Source organism: Cucumis melo, chromosome 12, assembly GCF_025177605.1.
Source record: "Cucumis melo cultivar AY chromosome 12, USDA_Cmelo_AY_1.0, whole genome shotgun sequence".
Taxonomy (NCBI): Eukaryota; Viridiplantae; Streptophyta; class Magnoliopsida; order Cucurbitales; family Cucurbitaceae; genus Cucumis; species Cucumis melo.
Window position 1 is genome coordinate 21,127,497 of NC_066868.1, and position 19,522 is coordinate 21,147,018.

The 19,522-nt window shown below is 33.8% G+C and overlaps 2 protein-coding genes across 2 annotated transcripts; both read left to right on the top strand.

The window, feature by feature from the left end:
* The first annotated feature begins 1,363 nt into the window (after window positions 1-1,363).
* LOC103488428 (obg-like ATPase 1) lies at window positions 1,364-11,814 on the top strand. The gene is made up of 12 exons (XM_008447156.3): window positions 1,364-1,650; window positions 2,060-2,227; window positions 4,865-4,988; window positions 5,562-5,653; window positions 6,211-6,309; window positions 6,462-6,575; window positions 7,413-7,477; window positions 8,867-8,986; window positions 9,828-9,903; window positions 11,023-11,115; window positions 11,221-11,271; window positions 11,536-11,814. The coding sequence occupies exons 1-12, from the start codon at window positions 1,564-1,566 to the stop codon at window positions 11,632-11,634; spliced, it is 1,188 nt and encodes a 395-aa protein (XP_008445378.1). The 5' UTR covers window positions 1,364-1,563; the 3' UTR covers window positions 11,635-11,814.
* A 3,650-nt stretch (window positions 11,815-15,464) lies between these two features.
* LOC103488419 (putative pectinesterase/pectinesterase inhibitor 24) lies at window positions 15,465-17,648 on the top strand. The gene is made up of 2 exons (XM_008447144.3): window positions 15,465-16,531; window positions 16,634-17,648. The coding sequence occupies exons 1-2, from the start codon at window positions 15,505-15,507 to the stop codon at window positions 17,308-17,310; spliced, it is 1,704 nt and encodes a 567-aa protein (XP_008445366.1). The 5' UTR covers window positions 15,465-15,504; the 3' UTR covers window positions 17,311-17,648.
* The last annotated feature ends 1,874 nt before the right edge of the window (window positions 17,649-19,522 follow it).

Here is a 19,522-nt window from a genome sequence, read left to right on the forward strand (position 1 = left end):
CCAATTTGGTTTATTGAATATCCTAATTGGTTGGAATATAGTATTTCAAAAGATGCTGCCTATTGTTTATGTTGTTATTTATTCAAACCAGAAGTTGGAGAGAACAATCAGGAGGTGACCATTTTGTTGGGGAAGGATTTTCAAATTGGAAGAAAAAAGAGAAATTGCAAACTCATGTTGGAGGACCAAATAGTGCACATAACCAAACTTGGGGGCAAATGTGAAGCTCTTTTACATCAAAAACAACAAATTGCAACATTTTTTAACAAGATGTCTAATCAAGTAAGAATTGACTATCGAAATCGATTAGGTGCAACAATTGATTGTGCTCGATGAAGTGTCAAGTTTTTGTAATAAGCATGGTATTCTAATGCTTAAAATGGATGATGCATTTTTAGTTCGAGGGAGGCAAAGACGAAATTCTCAAGAAATCACAAATATATATCATTATCATGTTGAGATTTTTTATGCAGTTATTGACATGCAACTTCAAGAGTTAAATAATCATTTCACTGAGAAAAGCACCGAGTTGCTTCTTTGTGTAACATGTCTCGATCCAAGCAACTCATTTACTACTTTTGACAGACAAAAGCTCATTTGCCTTGCACAATTTTATCCTATAGATTTTCAACTACGGAGCTTCTTATTTTTGAAGACCAGCTTCAAAATTACATCATTGATGTGTGTTCAGATAATATGTTTGTTGGGTTAACAAGTATTGGTGATCTTTCTCAAAAAACGGTGATAATAGCTAAAGATAAAGTTTACCCATTAGTCTATCGGTTGCTTACCTTAGCATTGATCTTACCAGTTACAACGGCTACCGTGGAGAGCACATTTTATGCTACGAGTATTATAAAGACTCAGTTGCGTAATCGAATGGAAGACCAATGGATGAATGATTGTCTTGTAGCATATATTGAGAAAGATTTATTTGATAAGATAGATAATAAAGCTATTATGTATCGATTTCAAAATATGAAATCTTGTAGGAGACAATTATGATGTACGAAAGTCAGTAAATTTATTAATTTTTAGAACCACTCACTTATAAATTATTTTGACTAAACTATAAAGCCCCCGTCAATAATTTTTTTGGATCCGCCACTGATTCGACTATTTGATTATAGAGATATCAAGTGGAATAAATTACTATGTTTAGTTTTTTATGATTTTTCTAAAACTAAAAAAATTTAAAAAACTATTTATACTTTACCGAAGAAAATCATTAAATGATCTTTCTATAAATCATTGATATTTTATCAAATTTTCATTTTTTTTTTTACTTTTAACATAAAGAAGAAGAACAGAAAAGAAAAATAATAATAGAAAAAAAAACAAAGTTTGACTAAAATAACATCGTAAGGTGGGGCTGCGTTTGTGAAACGCGAGTGAATTTGCTAGGGTTTAAACACTTGGGTTGGGCTTCGGCAATGCCATCATAACATAAGGGAAACAACACAGAGCCCTCCTCTTCAGCTGCTCACTTTCTTCTCTAAATCCGGCACAGAAGTTCAGCAGCTACCCTATACCACCCATTTCCTTTTCCACTCACTATCGGCAATGCCTCCTAAAGCTTCGAAATCCAAGGAAGCTCCAGCTGAACGACCTATACTTGGCCGTTTTTCTTCCCATCTCAAGATTGGAATTGTATGTTCTTACTTCCATCATTTCTTTTATCATTTGATTATCTGGATTATAGTGGATTCCCAGCATGCATTGATCAAGAATAAAATTTCATTGAGCTCTTCATTTATTCCGCATATATTAAAAAAAAAAAAAAAAAGAGCTACCCAGTTCTGTTTTTCATTTGATTGTTTATATTCACGTTTGTATTCATGGTTTTCTAATCCTGGATGCGAGTTCTTATTTTGGTTTTGCTGTTCTGTTACTTGATTACGCTTCTGCTTTATAGTTTTTTCTTCTTCTGCGCTTAAAACATATGGATGGACCTGGTTTTTGATACACTGTTCATTATTTTCTGAAAGTTTAGAATTGTTGTTAAGTGCTGTTATCCATCTTTACACTTTTGTGATTGGTCTTTGTTTGGGATTTTCAGGTTGGATTGCCAAATGTTGGCAAATCTACTCTTTTCAACACACTTACAAAGCTGTCAATACCTGCTGAAAATTTCCCTTTTTGTACTATTGAACCTAATGAAGCCAGAGTAAATGTGCCCGATGAACGCTTTGAATGGCTCTGCAACTTATACAAACCTAAAAGCGAGGTTTGTTTACTGTTCGAGAGCTATTATCAATTTAGAATTATTCAGATTAGTTTTTCCATCAATAAAATAATGGGAAGAACCTATTCAGAGGCACTTGTATGGTTCAACATTTCGTTAGATATTACTTTTTGTAGTGTCTGCTGTTAAAACTGTTTAACTTTTCCATTTTAAGTCTGAAATGAAAAGTTGTTCTTTATTTGGTTACTTCTAGTTGAATTGAGAAGTTTTAGTTTTAGACATCCAAGTGCTAATACTTGTAGGAGTAAGTAACGTTGAGTGCAATACCATACTTCCATATAAGTGTTGACCGTTGAGCTCCTAAGCAGTAAAATAATTGCACAATTTCTAAACCATCCATAATATTGTGATATAAGTTTGTTATTTAATGCACTGTCCCATCAACTTTGATAATGTTTGTTTAACCAATTTATTTATTTATTGGGAAAGAATAATCTTCTATGACGATTATAATTAGGATCTTCACTTGATAAGAATTTTTTGCGGTGCCAAAGTTTTGACAGAAATTCATAAAACATGAAATTGAAATTTTGTGCTGAAGTACAAGCCCCATGCATGGAAAGATTTATTATAGCATGCTAGGAGATCTGCAAGCCCTAGAGGAAGGCAATAGTGTTTGACTGTCGATGATATTAAGGTGCATTGAATGATTTTCCCTATCCATTTTCATCTCTCTCGTAGCTCTATTGTTGTTTTCAAATTATCCTACTGCCTCTAAGGATGATAGATTTTGTCAAAGAAGTTTGTTTCAGCCATTGTATTACAATTTTGGGTGGAGGAAACATGTTAAATACATAGGACTCTTTATTGAATCTATGAAGTCCATGGGCAGTCGGCAGGGAAGAAAATGTTGTTATATGGTCTTTTAATGGTGGAGAAAGGGGTTCGATAAGTTTCCTAAGCATGTTGAATAACTTCGATAAAAACCTATGAGGCTAAAACCCCTGCAGTTACCAACCTGCCATTCTTGTTTATTTTGATGTACTGGTTTTGATCAATTTGGATGTTGTTACAATTACTATATGTACATGCTTCAACTATGAAGGATTCAATCGATTTGGAATTCCTTTTCCCCAGCATTTTCAGAATCTCAAATGTCAAGTCTAATACTGTCCACAATGTGTGGAAGAGAAATGATTGGGACTTGGGGCTTAGAAGATGAGCCCTGTATTCTTTCTCAGGAGGATAACTCTCTAGTGTGGAGGCTGGATAAATCTGGGTGTTCTACTGTCAGTTCTGCATTGGGGAGGGTGTATGTCAAGAAAGGAGGCTGCTTGAGGAAGACTTAGCTCTCAAATTTAGGGTGGTATGGTCCTGATCGGAGTAAAATCTTTTATATGGTAAGCTCCTTTAAATAGTATTAATACCTTGGCATGGTTCAAAGAAGATTTCCCAGCTTGACTATTTCCCGGAATATGCATGTGAATTGTGATGTGCTGTAGTAGTGAAGAATCGATCAGTCATGTGTTACTCCAATGTGCTTTGCTGAAAATATGTGGAATCACTTTACCCAATTGTTTGGACAGCAAGGCTCTTTTCCTAAATCCTTGAGCTTGTGGTTTGATGAAGCTCTTACTAGTGGGTTTGTGAAAGGCAAGTCTAGGGTCATTTGGTAGAATGTTGTGAGAACTATTTCGCAGCTCCTTTGGAAGGAAAGATGTGTGTGGGTTTTCTTTGATAAGTCTTGTTCTTTGTCCTCTTTTGATGGGGACAAGTTTTTTGACCAAATCAATGATACCATCAATTTAGACTGGAAGGTCTTTTTGTAATTCTTCCTTTGGGGAAGGGGATGCAAAACAACTTGTTTGAATGCATTTGGGTTGTTCTTTTAGGGATTCTTGCTTTTTTTGAATGCATTACTTTGTTTCTTATAAAAATCATTGATGTGGTTTCATTGGCCTAAGCCTTGGCAATTGGATGGAGCCATGCTGTGGGAGATCTCATTCCCATTTGGTTACTCTTCATAAATAAAAATTGGATTGTTTGTTTTCCTTACAATAAATGAGATGTCACACCTCGTGAAGAAACCATTTTTATCTCCCTTATGGTGATTAGTTTGAAGTTAGTGCCTACTGCCAAATGGTATTCATTTGACATTTTTGGATTTATGGAGTTGCGATTGTTTCAAAGCTATCAAATGGAATTGGGGAAAGAGGCTGGTTTCTGTGGCGTGCTTGTGTTTGTGCTATTATTTGGGTGCTGTGGGGCGTGAGGAATAGCAGGGTGTTTGGGGGGTTGAGAGGGATGCTAGAGAAATGTGGTCTCTTGTTCATTTTCATGTTTCTCATTGGGCTTTGATTTCGAAGGATTTTTGGTCTTATAAAAAAAATAATGAAGCTAGAGGAGGTTTGTTGAGTTTATTAGGACTCAAAATTAGTCACACTTCTGAAAACCCCTGATCAAAGTTGGATATAGTTTTGTGGGTTTCTTTTTTAGTTTGGAATTTCTCAACCCTCTGCGCCAGTAGTTTAAAGGGGATTCTGTAGAATTTGCTTTATAGAATTTATCATACAAACAATTTTTTTCATTATTTAGCAACAGTAGTATCTTACTTTGTCCAATATTAAATTCAATTAAGGGTTTTGTGTTGCATCCTTCTGAAGTAATCTTAATGTATAGGTTTCGGCATTTCTAGAAATCCATGACATTGCTGGGCTGGTTCGAGGAGCTCATGAAGGACAGGGGTTGGGCAATAGTTTCTTATCGCACATCCGTGCTGTTGATGGAATTTTCCATGTTTTACGTAAGATATCTACATCAACCATGCCCTATACTTTGAAGATTTGTTGCTTGTTGCTTGTTTTCAACTGATCGTAATAATAACTGATTTAACATTCTAGATGAGGATACATCAAAGAAATTTATTTATCATAAAAAAAAAACATTCTAGGTAAGGATCTTTCTGGATCTGTCTTTGAAGTTTAGGGTAAGATGTGTCCACAGCAACCATGCCCTGTCCTCTGAAGTTTTGTTTCTTATAAAAAAACCATTCTAGATGAGGATACATCAAAGGAATTTGTTTCTTATAAAAAAACCATTCTAGATGAGGATCTTTCTGTCTTGGGACTTCTCTTATTTTCCATTTAAAACAAATTCTAACACGGATAAGGTTTGGAGGTTTGTCTATGTTTTAGTTTTTTCCCTGTTTTAAGGTGGATGTGATACCTCTTTTCTTTTCTTTCCTTTTTATTTCTTTTATTGTTTTGGTAAAAATGAAAATTTTCCTTTCCTTAAATTAATTTTTGAGTTCACTTGTTGCCTCATAGCCACTTGATTTCACACACCGAAGGATTAAACTTTCTCTTTTTCTTTCTAGGTGCATTTGAGGATGCAGATATTATTCATGTTGACGATACAGTGGATCCTGTTAGGGATTTAGAGGTTATCAGCGAAGAACTGCGTTTGAAGGTTTGTTTTATTTAGCAAATTTTGGTTGGCTTCTAAATTTCATCGTGGGGCTAAAGATTTTGATCAATTTAATTTTCCTAATTTACTGCATTTCACTCTAAAAAATGAGATCTTTGACTTGTTTTAAGAAGTAAAACTAAATCTAAGGTCCTGCTTCTATCATGCCATCACCTAGTAGCATGGCTGACGGTACATGTACCACAGATCTATATGTTTGACTTTCCTTAAGATTAATTGGAAGATACTTGAGTTACGCCGCCTCGTCTAAATACCAGTTATGCAAATTTACGGTGCCTGTTATTCCATAAAATTATTAAGTTAATTGTTTCTCGTACTGTTTGCAATATGTATATAGTCTTTTTTAGCAGGAGGGAAGGGGAGACGTTCATCTTACTTTCTTGAACTTTAGAAATGTAAACATTGCTGGGTATCTTAGCTGCTTTCTGGCTTGACACATTTTAGTGGGAAAAAGCATGCTTTCTCCCCTGATATTTATTTCTTTTAAAATGTTATTGCTGAAAATGTCTTATTCATTAAAAGTTTATGTCCCTACCTAGGATATTGAATTTATAAAAAATAAAATTGAGGATCTTGAGAAGAGCATGAAGAGAAGCAATGACAAGCAGTTGAAGATTGAACTTGAATGCTGCCAAAAGGTGTGGTTTTCATATTTGGAATTCTGTTTTTCTTTTGTTGTGTTTTGTTTTCGTCTACTTTCTTGTTAATGTACTTCTTTTGACATTGATGAACAAAAACAATATTGTTAATGCTCAATGAGCTAAATTGATAAATGTAATTACATTTTCAGGTCAAGGCATCGCTTGAGGAAGGTAAAGATGTTCGTTTAGGTGATTGGAAAGCTGCTGATGTTGAGATTCTCAATACTTTTCAGTTGCTCACGGCCAAGCCTGTTGTTTACTTGGTAAGTCTTATCACGTTAACAAGTATATTTGTTATAATATATATTTATTGGTTCTTTGTTGTCTATACATTTTTGACCCGATGATCATATCGTTTTCAATTCTTTCTATTTGTTATATTGATTAAAATATGAATGTTTTCCCAAATTTCTTGTCTTTAGTTTTTTGTATGGTGTCTTTTAGTATTTATTATTCAATTGATTATCCAAAATAAAGTATATGTTTTGTGGAAGTAGATTACTGTTTTTTCTTTCAATCAGAAACTGAAGGACCTCAAGGACCATATAAACTTCGACCAACTATCTCTCTTGACAACATTCAAACTTAAGGGACTAGTCTTGCCAAGGGCATTGAAAGGCAGGATGCTGTGGAGGAGGAAAGAGGTCTTAGCGAAGATGACCGAGAAGCCTTTAGTTTAGGCCTCCTCCCAAGATCTCTCAATCCTAAAACCCAGGTTGTTAGAGTGAAGCACTTGGCCTCCTCCCGAATAATATAAATCTCAATAAAATAAAACCAATGCCTTCAAACCAAACTGCATGATACAAAGACAAATTATAAGTCCTCTCTGCAGTTCTGACATACCAAGTTTTATCGTGTCTTGAGGTTGAACCTTCTAAACCTATAAATTTGGAATTACATAGATGCTAGATTTTTTACATTTGAAGTCGATTATGGACCTGTGGAAAAAATGTTTTTTCTCATTGAATATTCAGTAGCTGTCCACGGCACAACTTATTGATAAACCTATGCATGATCTGTTTTCTACTCCTATAATTTCTTCTAAAATGTTTTTATATCCCGAGTGATATTTTAATTGTGCTCATATTTACATTTTTTAGGTGAACATGACGGAGAAAGATTACCAAAGAAAGAAGAATAAATTTCTTCCAAAGATTCATGCTTGGTACATAGTCTATATTTTGCTGTATACATTTTCTAATTTCTTACTACCTCCCTCGTTGTGTCTGAGCTTTTGAGCATGCGAATGTCTGTACCGTCACATTAATTTATCAAAGAAACAATCACCTTTTTGGTTTTGAAGATTTGGGTAGCAGGTCTAATGATCTGTCTGTTTGGTATTCAACTTTAAAATTGTATACGTGGAAAGCGGCGAAGTTGGAAAGTGGGATTAGAAAAGGAAAGCCCTATAGGGAAACGGGGCAACAGGGAAAGATTGAAACATTGAAGAAGCACAGAAGAAGATGAAGAAGGCATGATGACTCGGAGCTTCTGACCTAAGAGGGGTTGAACTTTGATACTCAAAAAGAAAAAAAAAAAAAAAGAAAAGAGAAAATAAGGGCTGAAAGTGAGCAGTGAGGCTTTGAGGAGAGGAAAAATGGTGAGAGAGAGGGGATTTGTGAAGGTGAGGTTATAAGTCTCACCACCATCAAACAATGCACGTCGGATTTGAGAGGGCTGAAGGATGTGGTGGTGGGAGTGCAGGAAGATAGAAGATAAGAGGATGGTTTTCCTTCTTTTTCCTCCTTTTTTAAAATAGTCAAATCTTCTGTTTATTATAAGATATGTCATCCTATTTTTCTGTTAAGTTGCTACAAGTCGATGAGTATAGTAATCTATTTACTAGATTATAGGGATGTAAATCTAAGATTTTGAAATCTATGAGCTAAATAGACAGACCTATTACTCAAACCTCATGGACGAAAGGATAGTTTTTCAGATATGAGTGGATAATTTGCTTGTTTTTTGTGTTAATGTGCACTGTGTACACACTCCGCACAAGTTACTTCATGATAGTTGCCAGCAAAATTAGGAAAATATCACTCTAGGCCTTGTTTTAACATGCTCAATGCTAGATTTTGTTGATTGCGGAGTTTGATGTTTGCTATTTTATAAGTGGGATTTACTATTCACTCAGTTTTTCCTGTAGATCACATGATTATCTTTTGATTTCTTCTTCCAATAAAACAGATTAAATAAAGTGCTGTCTTGTGTTCACTTGCTCAATATTATGTTCATCATTTTGAGTAAATGATGGTGATCACCTACCTAGATCTAATATCCTATTAGTTTTATTGATTCCCAAATGTTGTAGGATTAGGTGGGTTGTCCCAAGAGATTAATCGAGGTGTGCATAAGTTGGTCTAGACATGCAAACACACAAACAAAAAGCAATTGTTGCATGTGCAAAGAAATAATGTCTTATGTTAATGCCCATTCTGTTTAATGAAAATGTCCATTTGGTTCCTTCTCTCTGATGCTACTTCAAATTGCATTTTAATTATCTTCAAGTTCAACCAGTTACTTGTTACAAATGATCGATCCTTTCCGACAGGGTGCAGGAACATGGTGGTGAAACGATTATTCCTTTCAGTGGTGTGTTAGAAAGAAATCTTGCGGATATGTCGTCCCCAGCTGATGTAGAAAAGTATTGTGAAGAGAACAAGATTCAAAGGTGAGTTTTCAGTCTTGGCTTTTGTAGTACTAAGGACTCGGTGGGGGGATAAAAGAGAAATAAGTGGCAAAAATAATATAATTTAATACTAGTTACAAACTGGCATCAAATAACGATTTTAGTGTATAGTCAACAGTTATTAATCATATAAGTATGTTGACCTAATGACCTTCGTAGGTCTCTCCGTCTTCCATATTATTCACAATAAATCTTTTGCAAGGGCGAGGAGGAAGCAACTTTCTTGTCAAAGATCTTGCTGTAAACAGCCCTGAGCAAAGGCCAATTCCTTGAATCTTTTGAAGGGTCAACTTTTAGAAATGAAATAGTACCCATAAGAGAAGCAAAGTAGGTGATCTCTTCCTTCTTTAAGGACTGTCCAAATGCAATATTCCATTCTGAAATGAAAGAGTCCCATACTTTTGCCACTTGCATTTGGAGATGAAGAAAGAAAAGATGCGAAAAATTGGTCCTTAAAAGCACAAGCCCAATTATCCTTCTGAAAAGAAATCCAAGTTCCCTTGCCCAATTTAAACATAGAAAGAGAATCCACTATCTCTTCTAAATGTATACAATATTGCTCTTGATTGATGTGTATGGAAAAGTACTACTAGTTCTAGTTCACGCTGTGATTTTTTATTTTCAAACAAACCCATCTATTCTAATTAAATAAATTGCTTTTCCACGTGTTGGCATACAATGTGAATATCTATGCCAACATTTGTCGAAGGAGAAGGAAAAGCCTGCCCGTAAAACTAAACGATGTTCCTTTCACAACAATTTTGAAGCTTCATAGTGAAAAATAATAATTTTACAGCACTGAACATGATTGACATTGTTACAGTGCTCTTCCAAAGATCATAAAGACTGGGTTCTCAGCGATCAATCTCATATACTTCTTCACTGCTGGTCCTGATGAGGTAAAATACATATCATAATTATTTACATGTATGTATGCACTTTATGCGTTTACAAATTAAAAGATGTTCAAATATTACGTAATTATTACCATTTCTTGCCTTTGATGGTTGAAATGTTTTCTGAGCAGTGAAGAGGTGTGCTCCTTGCCCAAGTTTAATGCCTCTCTTTAGACTTTTGTAATTAGTCTTATTATATTGGTGCCATTTTCTTCATCTTCTAAGGTGTTTAGGTGCCGTTTTGGCCATTGTTTTTTGTATTCTCCAATTTTCTACCATTCTAGTTATTCTCAATGAAAGCATAGTTTCTATATAATAGTAATAATAAGAGCTACTCTCTTCAAGTAGAGGATGGTAGTAATGAGTAATGGTATTTAAACCAAAGTATTTATTTTATGATGTCCTGTGACCCAAAGTAGATGGTAGGCCGTGAGCTATGACATATATGCAAAAGTTTCATGATGTACTTCTTTCCAATACCTTTCAGATGGGTTGCTAAGTTCATAACTAAGATGGACTAAATCTTACAGATGAAAACTAGATAGATTCTGTCAGTTCTGGAAATTTAACTACTGAAATAATTGTTTCTTTACATGGAATGAACTAGACAGCTAACTTAAAGACTTGAAAAATCTAATTGAATTAACCCGATTGGCTCAGTTTGTTTACACTGCATGAATTCTATGTTTTTGTACTTGTTTTTAAGTCTCGTCTCTTTCTTTTAAATAGTTTATTCACCGTCCTAATTGGAAAAAGTAAATAGAAAAATAAATAAAATTGTACTAAAAAATTTCAACCTAATTTGACTTATTTTGTTTGGTTATAATTTAATTCCATCGAATTATCTCTGCCAATTACTTGATGCTTTTGCCTATAGTATACAACACTTTAGCTTCTTGTCGTAGTATATTTATCAGCTCGCAGGTTCCCCCCATCCCTGAGTGGTTTGCATTTACTGTTTACGAGAGATTCCAAACCTTTTCATGTAGAATACCTTCTCTTCATCTTCTTTGACTGCTGTAAATGTCAGAAAATTTGATTGTTTGCTATCTAAGTCTCCCCTATTTAATTTCTGTTTTAATTTTTAGCCTGATCCAATCCTGAATATATGGACCTTTGCAGGTGAAATGCTGGCAAATTAGGCGACAAACAAAGGCTCCTCAAGCTGCAGGGACAATTCATACTGATTTTGAGAAAGGGTTCATTTGTGCTGAGGTTATTATGAAGCCTTCGTTGATTATGTTATATTTAAACAATTTTAGTCACATATTCAACCAGCTCTCAAGTTTAAATGATAAACCTAATCCTTATTGGTTTTAGGTCATGAAATTTGAGGATCTCAAGGAACTTGGCAGTGAAACGGCAGTCAAGGTATAAATACATATATTCAATCTTGGGTTATTTTATATTTGAATCTGGATTTGAAGCCTGAATTTTAAACCTGTTTCCGACAAACGAAAATAATTTTTAAACCGTATTTAACATCTTACAAAACGCAACCTCATTGGTTTCAAGCTGAACTAGATGTAGAAGTGAGAGATTCAAACTCTGAACTCTCAGTCAAGGGAAATCTTAATCAATGAGCTATGTTTAGGTTGGACAATTTGCGTTTTACCTTTCTTCCTTCTTTCACAGGCCGCTGGAAAATACAAACAAGAGGGAAAAACTTACGTGGTCCAAGATGGAGATATTATATTCTTCAAATTTAATGTTTCAGGTGGTGGCAAAAAATGAGTCCCATCCCCTATAACGTAATATCTATCCTTTGTACTCTTAATTTGTTAGATTTCTCGAGTTCTTCCCTGCTCTTTTTTGGTAATGATAATGTGTTATTAAATCAACCTTGAGTTTTGAACTCAGAGCCTGTATTGAGTTGTCTTAATATAAAGAAATTGTTTTGTTGTTGAGTTCAAATTAGAGAAACTGTGGTTTCTATTTGTTGTTTTTCACATTTCTCCTTGGCAGTATATTGACAATAATACTACATGGCATCTTTTCATCAACTCTTGTTTTTAGTTCTCTTTGTAATCTTTTACCTTTCCATTAAAATGACGTGTTTAGTACAAGTTGATGTTGGCAGCTTGTATTGATTTCATTTCAGAAAACGCCGTGGCTCGAACAATCTTGAATGTCTCGATGAGGTACTAAATATTTGTTGGCATGTGATATTTTTGTTTTATATTCTACATTTTTATGAGTTTGACATCGGCATTGTAAGATTATTTTATTAAAAATCATGAAACATAAAGAGTTATAAATAAAATGTCACAAAAATAAAATACAAATAATAAATATGTTAACTTGTTTTAAAAGTTCAAATTGTTTGTTTCTAATAATTTAAGTATTCAATTCTTTTTGTAGATTTTTTCGCGACTTTCAATTAATATCGATGTTTCTGTAAAATTGATATTTTGATGTCCCCATTAGTCTTTACATCTTTTCTTTACTTAAATAGTGAAAATGGTGTTTCATTTTTGTAATATTCTTAATCCATATGCCTAAATATGTATCCTTCTAACTCTTCCAACCCTTGTTTCAAGATGATCGGAAAAAGCTACTCTTACTTCAAGCTTATGATGTGAGAAACTGGCAGGTTTTCTTGGATATGCTTTTCAAATATTTTAGTAAAAGTTTGTATCTAATGATTTTCCCCATCTCAAATTTGCTTAGTTCTGTTCTTATTTTGATTCCTAAATTTTTTTTCTAAAATTATCGAGTTATATCAATTTAGTCTTAAACTTTCCATTTCATCAAATTCATCTAAAACTTATATAAGTATTGTAATATTAAAATGTATTATATTTATAACTCTTTCTAACACGGTTTTGCTCTAAATATTGACAAACAAAGTTTCCCTTACGGATTAAATGAATCATAAAATATTTTTATGTATGAAACTGATAAAAGTTCATAGAAACAACAACACTAGAGTTGAGTCTTTTCTTTTTTTCCTTTTCCTTTCGATGAAATTTTTGAACTACAACAAACTTATTTGGTGGTTAAATTATGCATTGAAATCAATGGTAAAAATTTGAACACGTTCACATTTAATGTTGAAATTGATACAGTTATAACGGTCAAACTATTAAAGATGTTAACATAAGCATATTTCAATGTAGATGTGATTACGCGTGTGATATTAAAATTGTCTATTTATGTTTTTTTAAAGATTGTTAATTTACGATTATGAAATTAAAATTCATTCATCATCAAGTTGTTATATAAATTATTCTCTCTTTCATATGATTGATTTATTTTCTTTTTGCATATTTTGAAGTAGCACAAGAAATTTAATTATTCGTGACACCCACCACCCCAACAAAACAAATACTATATGCACCATATTGACACCTTATAAATTGATTAAAGATTTCGAAATATAACCTTTAGGTTGACCATTACTTTCTTTTATGACAATTCTTCCTAATTTTTAATATTTTTCGGTACATCAAATTGCAATGTAGTATTAGTACAATACTATATGTACCTTCCACAGTTATAATTTAATTTAACTTCAATGTTCGGTGATAAAAATTAAGGGGTTTTTAAAAAAATAAAACAAACCAGTAAAATATTTACATTGTATAAAACAATTCGGATTAATTGGCCATACACACGTGTAAGTAGTATTCTAAATGATTGTGTATTATAGTCTAAACGAATGATCTACTATCGTTTAGGTCATGATATATACACGATCGTGTTGTTCTTTTTAACGATTGAGAAAAATGCTTCAAATTTAAACGATCGTGTTGATTATAGTAAGCGATTTTATAGTTCGATGTAAATAATCGTTAAAAACTTCAAATCATACGATCATGTTAATCATGCTAAACGATCGTGTTAACTATGCAACATGATTATGTTAACTATGGTAAGCGAACATTTAGATTATGCCAACACGATCGTGTAGTTCGTTTTAAACTATGGTAAACAATCGTGTTGACAATAGTAAACGGTCATTTAGATCATGTTAAAATGATATTTAAACGATCTTGATATTCTCAAATACGAGAAAGAGGAAGTATCTTAATAGAATCTTATGGAGAATAGTGAAGATGAAATAGGATATTTAAACAAAAGAATAAATCATTTAAAAATAGAAGAAAGAAAATATGGAATAGAATGAATTAATCGAAAAAAAGAAGAAAAAAGAAAAGTAACGAATTGTCCACGATATTTAAAGTTAAATCTGGAAATTGTAAAAAATATTTTATCGGCTTCATAGGCTTTTGTTTTTTTGTTACACAAGCCGTAAATATTTTTTGCTTTTGTTACTAAATTATCCAAAAATTAGATTACAAATTTAATAAAAATTAGTGTCTAGATGTCATGAACTAACTCAGTTTGGTTTAGAGAATATATCGAACCAAACCCATAAGACCTGAAGAGGGTCTCTACCTCGGCTCTTAAAAATTACTCTCACAACGGCCCAACTCAAACCAAAACTCTTAGAAAATACAATCCAATCCAATCCAAACCTGGAAAAAAAATTCCAACACATCCTAACACTTACGGTTTGGATTTGGTAATCTAGATTGTTTGAATTGTTGAATTGTTTCAACAACCCATCTTCAAAATCACAAAATCAGTCCTTGAGTTTTTGAATTTTTGAAAGTTTTTCGTGAATTTACTAGATACAAATTTGAAAGTTTTGACCTTTTTTAGTATCTAGCTTATAAACAATATTTTCACCAATTGATCTATTTGTTTTGTTATCTACTTCTTAGGAGTGTTTTTCTAAAAACTAAGACAAGTTGTATAGAGAGAGACATACACAAAAACATAACATATTAGTTTTTAAAAACTTGTTTTTGGTTTTGAAGTTTTGTTAAGAATTAAGTGTTTAATTACCAAAAGCTAAACAAGATGGTAACTGTATTGCAAGAAAAACAAATGAAACAATTTTTTGGAAATAAAATATTACTAAATAAGACTTTAAAGTTCCATTTGAACGTTAGACGAAATAAACAAATCTCAAAATTTAAGCACTAAACTTGTAATTCTTTTAAAAAAAGAAAACCTTTATATAAACATTTTTATTCATTTGACTTCCTTAATATATACTAATATTTCCATATTTATAGAAAGTAGCACATTGCCAGATAGCAAGAAGTCAATGACAGGGTCAGACTTTAGTTTTCTTTTTTGCGAACCAAATTTAGATCAACCAAAATATGTGCATAATCAATTTCTCTTTCTCTAACAAAATGAATAAAAAAATTTAAAGAAATTTAGCTGTAGAGAGAGAGGAAGACAAACAAGAAGATTTTGTTAATATATTCCAAAATTTCAATTATGAAGTAGAGGGAAAAAAATCAACAAATTATTAGTTGCATTGATATCATGCTGAAACGTGAGATGCAGTTCTTTAAACCGTGTATGAACTTTTGAACTAAAATTAAAACAAATCAAATGAATAACTAAAAAAATTCCATAGAAATGAAAGAATCAGTACTCAAAATTCACTCTCTCTAGTGCTTTGCACGTCAACACATTCAAGATTATTGCTCTCTCTATTTATTGTATTGAAGACTCGACATTTTTTCCCATCTCACCAAAAACATTCTTTCATTACAACAAGTTTGAGGAACTCACAACACCATGTCTTTTCTTCGACCTTACGGTAAGGTCGATGAAACCGACCAATTGAGGCTCGACGCTAGCCGGAGGACCCGTAGAAGGATTGTTGTCATTGTTTTATCCTCTGTTGTACTTGTTGCTGTTGTTGTTGCTGTTGTTTTTGGTACTAGAAATGCTTCAAATAACAATGATGACAGTAACAATCAAAATGGTTCTCTTTCAGCTTCAATCAAAGCAGTTTGTGATGTGACATTGTATCCTGATACATGTCAAAAGGCTTTTGGTCCTTTTGCTAACTCGAGCCACCTCGATCCTGGTCAAATATCGAAGCTTGCGGTTCAACTGGCTCTCGGTGAATTATCAAAAGTGGCCGACCACATTTTTGATCATGCTATTACCAATACGACTGACGATAAGACCATATTGGCTTTGAAAAATTGTCATGAACTTTTGGACTTAGCTTTGGATCATTTGAATATCACATTGTCTTCTAGTGATATCACGTTACTGAAAGCTGTGGATGATTTGAAAACATGGCTAACTTCAGCAGCTACTTACCAACAGACTTGCATCGATGGTCTTGCCGAAGTCGATCCGGCTTTGGCAGACCTCTTTGCAAATTTCTTGAAGAACTCCACTGAGTTGACTAGTAATGGACTTGCCATTGTGTCGTTCTTTTCAAAGCTGACAGATTCTTTAAGTCTACGACGATTGATGAGTTATGAAGATCGTCAAAGCAATGGAGATTGGGCACGCCCGATACTCCGAAAGTTGGCTCAAAGTGATATCAGGAAGCAGGCTGACATTGTTGTAGCAAAAGACAGTTCGGGGAAGTACAAAACAATCACTGAAGCTCTCAAGGCTGTTCCTGATAAGAGCAAGAAGAGAACTGTAATTTATGTGAAGAAGGGAACTTACAAGGAGAAAGTTGAAGTTGTGAAGAACAAATGGAATGTGGTTATGGTTGGTGATGGAATGAATGCAACCATAGTAAGTGGCAGCCTTAATGTCATAGATGGAACACCAACATTTTCAACTGCATCATTTGGTAAGAAAACAAAAAGATTCCTCTAAACAAAAACGCCATTTTGTATTTTACGAACCTTACAATCTAACAATTTATTTCCATGTGTTTTTTTTCCTGTTGCAGCTGCGAAGGGAAAAGGCTTCATTGCCATAGACATGGGATTCATAAACACGGCTGGACCGAGCAAACACCAAGCAGTCGCTCTGATGTCGACATCTGACCAATCAATCTTCTACCGTTGCCAAATGAATGCATACCAAGACACTCTCTACGCACACTCCAACCGTCAATTCTACCGTGAATGCAAGGTTTACGGCACAGTCGATTTCATCTTCGGAAACTCAGCAGTAGTCCTACAAAACTGCACCATTGCACCCAGGTTGCCTCTTTTAGGCCAAAAGAACACAATCACTGCTCAAGGCAGGTTTGATCCTAATCAAAACACCGGCATTTCGATACAAGGTTCTTTGATCCAACCGTTTGACAACTTGAAAACTACCGAAACTTACCTCGGTCGTCCATGGAAGAACTACTCGACGACCGTGTTTATGCAAAGTAATTTGGGGAGCTTGATTCACCCATCTGGTTGGCTGCCATGGGTGGGAACATCAGCACCAGACACCATATTCTATGCAGAGTTTCAAAACTATGGCCGTGGTTCTTCCACGTCCAAAAGAGTTAAATGGAAGGGTGTCAAGAACATTGACATTAAAACTGCCAAAAAGTTCACAGTTTCCTCCTTCATTGATGGTAAAGATTGGATCTCAAAGGCACAAGTTCCCTTCACTGCCACTCTCTGATTTTGATTTGATAAAGCTTCATGGAGCTTCTTCTCATTGCCACCAAATACTCAAACTTTTGTTGTTTCTTTTTCTATTTTCTTTTTATTGTTGACCCTTTTTTTATACTTTTTTTTTAACTATTTGATTGATTGGTTGTCATAAGAACATATACTGAGAAAGTTCTGTCCGCTTTTATGGTTGAGCTTGAAACTTTGAATGTTTATGAGGTTTCTTAAGTTACATCCAAGAGAAATAGAGCCTTCGCTTCCCTTTTAAAGGTCCTTTTCATTTCATTCTTGATCTTTTCTGTTGACATTTGGTGTTGCTTTTTTGTTTGTTTAATGTTAGAAAATCTATTGGGTTCATTGCAGTTGATGTGGGTACGTATATGTTGTTCTTCATAGAGGGAAACTATCTCCACAAAAGATTATCCACTAATTCCAAATATAGATACTTGACAACTTTTCTAGAAACTTAGAACCTTCGACTAATCTAGTACTACTACAAAGTAGACTTTAAACTTGAGTTTCAATCATTTAAAAGACATAAGAGACTATAAACTTATGACCAAACAAACAAAATGGTTCCTAAATGGGCCTAAAATATTACAAACATCCAAGTTTACCGTAAAAACTTGAAAACGACCAACACTAAAAGGACTTAGCGAGAATATCAACTAATGGCTCCTTTGAAGTGCTGCAATGAGCCAACTTTGTCTTAAAATGCTTGGTTCTTCCATGAAAAAATGAATTCAAAGAAATACCTAACATTCTTAAATCACTCATTCAATCCAAAAGCTTAAGCTAATAGTTGAAAGCAAATGTAATATATTATTTAGCACCCCTCTGATTTGCAAGCTTGAAATATGAAGAAGAGTCAAGTAAGTGGAAATTGAGGGGCTTGAACCTAAGACATTCTGAATCAACTTGCTTTGATACCATCTTAAATCATCAATTTGATTCAAAAACTTATTGGGGAAGATAAATTTAATATAATAACCAATAATGTGACTTTGATTATCCACAAAGACTTGTCCACTCTCTTTCTTACTGCAAGTAGATACTTGATAGAAGTAGTTTGACATTATGATGTATCAACCTATCTTCCAACAATTATGGTTGAAAGGGCCTAACCAGCTTTCAAATGACTTGGTAGTCCTTCATGTGCTTCAACATATATTTGTAATTTAAGGAAAGAGATGCCTAACAAATGTAAAAATTCTAAATCAAAGCAGCCACAACCTGGTGGTTATAAGAGTGGAGATACAACCACTACATTACAACCATATTTTATTTAAAATTAAGTATTGTTTAATATATATTGTAATCTAACATTTAGAAATTAATCTTAAAATACAAAAATCGATAATGTGAGGGTGCGCACATGCCCCCGCTAATGCCTACATAAATCTACGGGTGACTCTAAACATATTTGAGTGGAGAGGTTCATCTTGAATCATCAATTCAACCCAAAAGCTTAAACTCGTGAGTGAAGATAAATTTAATATAATATCTAAGAGTCCATCCACTTTTATCTTGGAGCTATTTTTCTTTGTATTTTCTTGGCTTCAATCTATCTCTTACATCCAAAATTACCCGCAACATAAATCATATGGGGGTGTTTAGCCCATGAGTTTAGAACTAAGAAGCTAAATCCATGTTTGGGTCATTGGAATAAAATTACCGAATTAAGAAACCAAACTCATGGTTTTGGAATATGCTTTTTTTATTGAATGTCATATATATTCTAGAAAAGATTTCACTTCAACCTCTTACTATTGATCATTGATGACTGTTGACAATAGACATTAGCCAACTTGACGATCAACCATGATCGATCAACGGTCACGATGATCGATCGACGATCATTGTAACGACCCAACCTTCTCGACTAAGCTAAGGTCACTACGTACTGCTAAGACTCGACAGTAAAACACACAAGCTCATAAAAGACCGATTACGACTCATTAAAAACATTTAAAATATCACAAAAAAAATTTGTGCCCTCTTTTAAATTACGTTCCCAAGAGTTCCAAAATATAGTTCACAAAATCGTCAAAACAAAACCACCAATCAAATATTCTAACCATGACTCCATTAAATTCTCAAAAGAAATAGAAATTTACAAATACGTCAGCATAAGCATAAAGAAACTAGACGCGTCCATGTAGCCTTCACACATCCTTCTTGCCGCTCGCCGGTTTGCCCCTCGCCATATCCTTACCTGAAAA

Bases quoted from the DNA above. Each gene is read 5' to 3' on its own strand.
- LOC103488419 (XM_008447144.3), top strand. From the start codon at position 15,505: ATGTCTTTTCTTCGACCTTACGGTAAGGTCGATGAAACCGACCAATTG. The intron at 16,532-16,633 runs GTAAGAAAACAA...TTCCTGTTGCAG, and splicing joins ATTTTCAACTGCATCATTTG to CTGCGAAGGGAAAAGGCTTC.
- LOC103488428 (XM_008447156.3), top strand. From the start codon at position 1,564: ATGCCTCCTAAAGCTTCGAAATCCAAGGAAGCTCCAGCTGAACGACCT. The intron at 6,310-6,461 runs GTGTGGTTTTCA...TTACATTTTCAG, and splicing joins AACTTGAATGCTGCCAAAAG to GTCAAGGCATCGCTTGAGGA. The intron at 7,478-8,866 runs GTACATAGTCTA...CCTTTCCGACAG, and splicing joins CTTCCAAAGATTCATGCTTG to GGTGCAGGAACATGGTGGTG.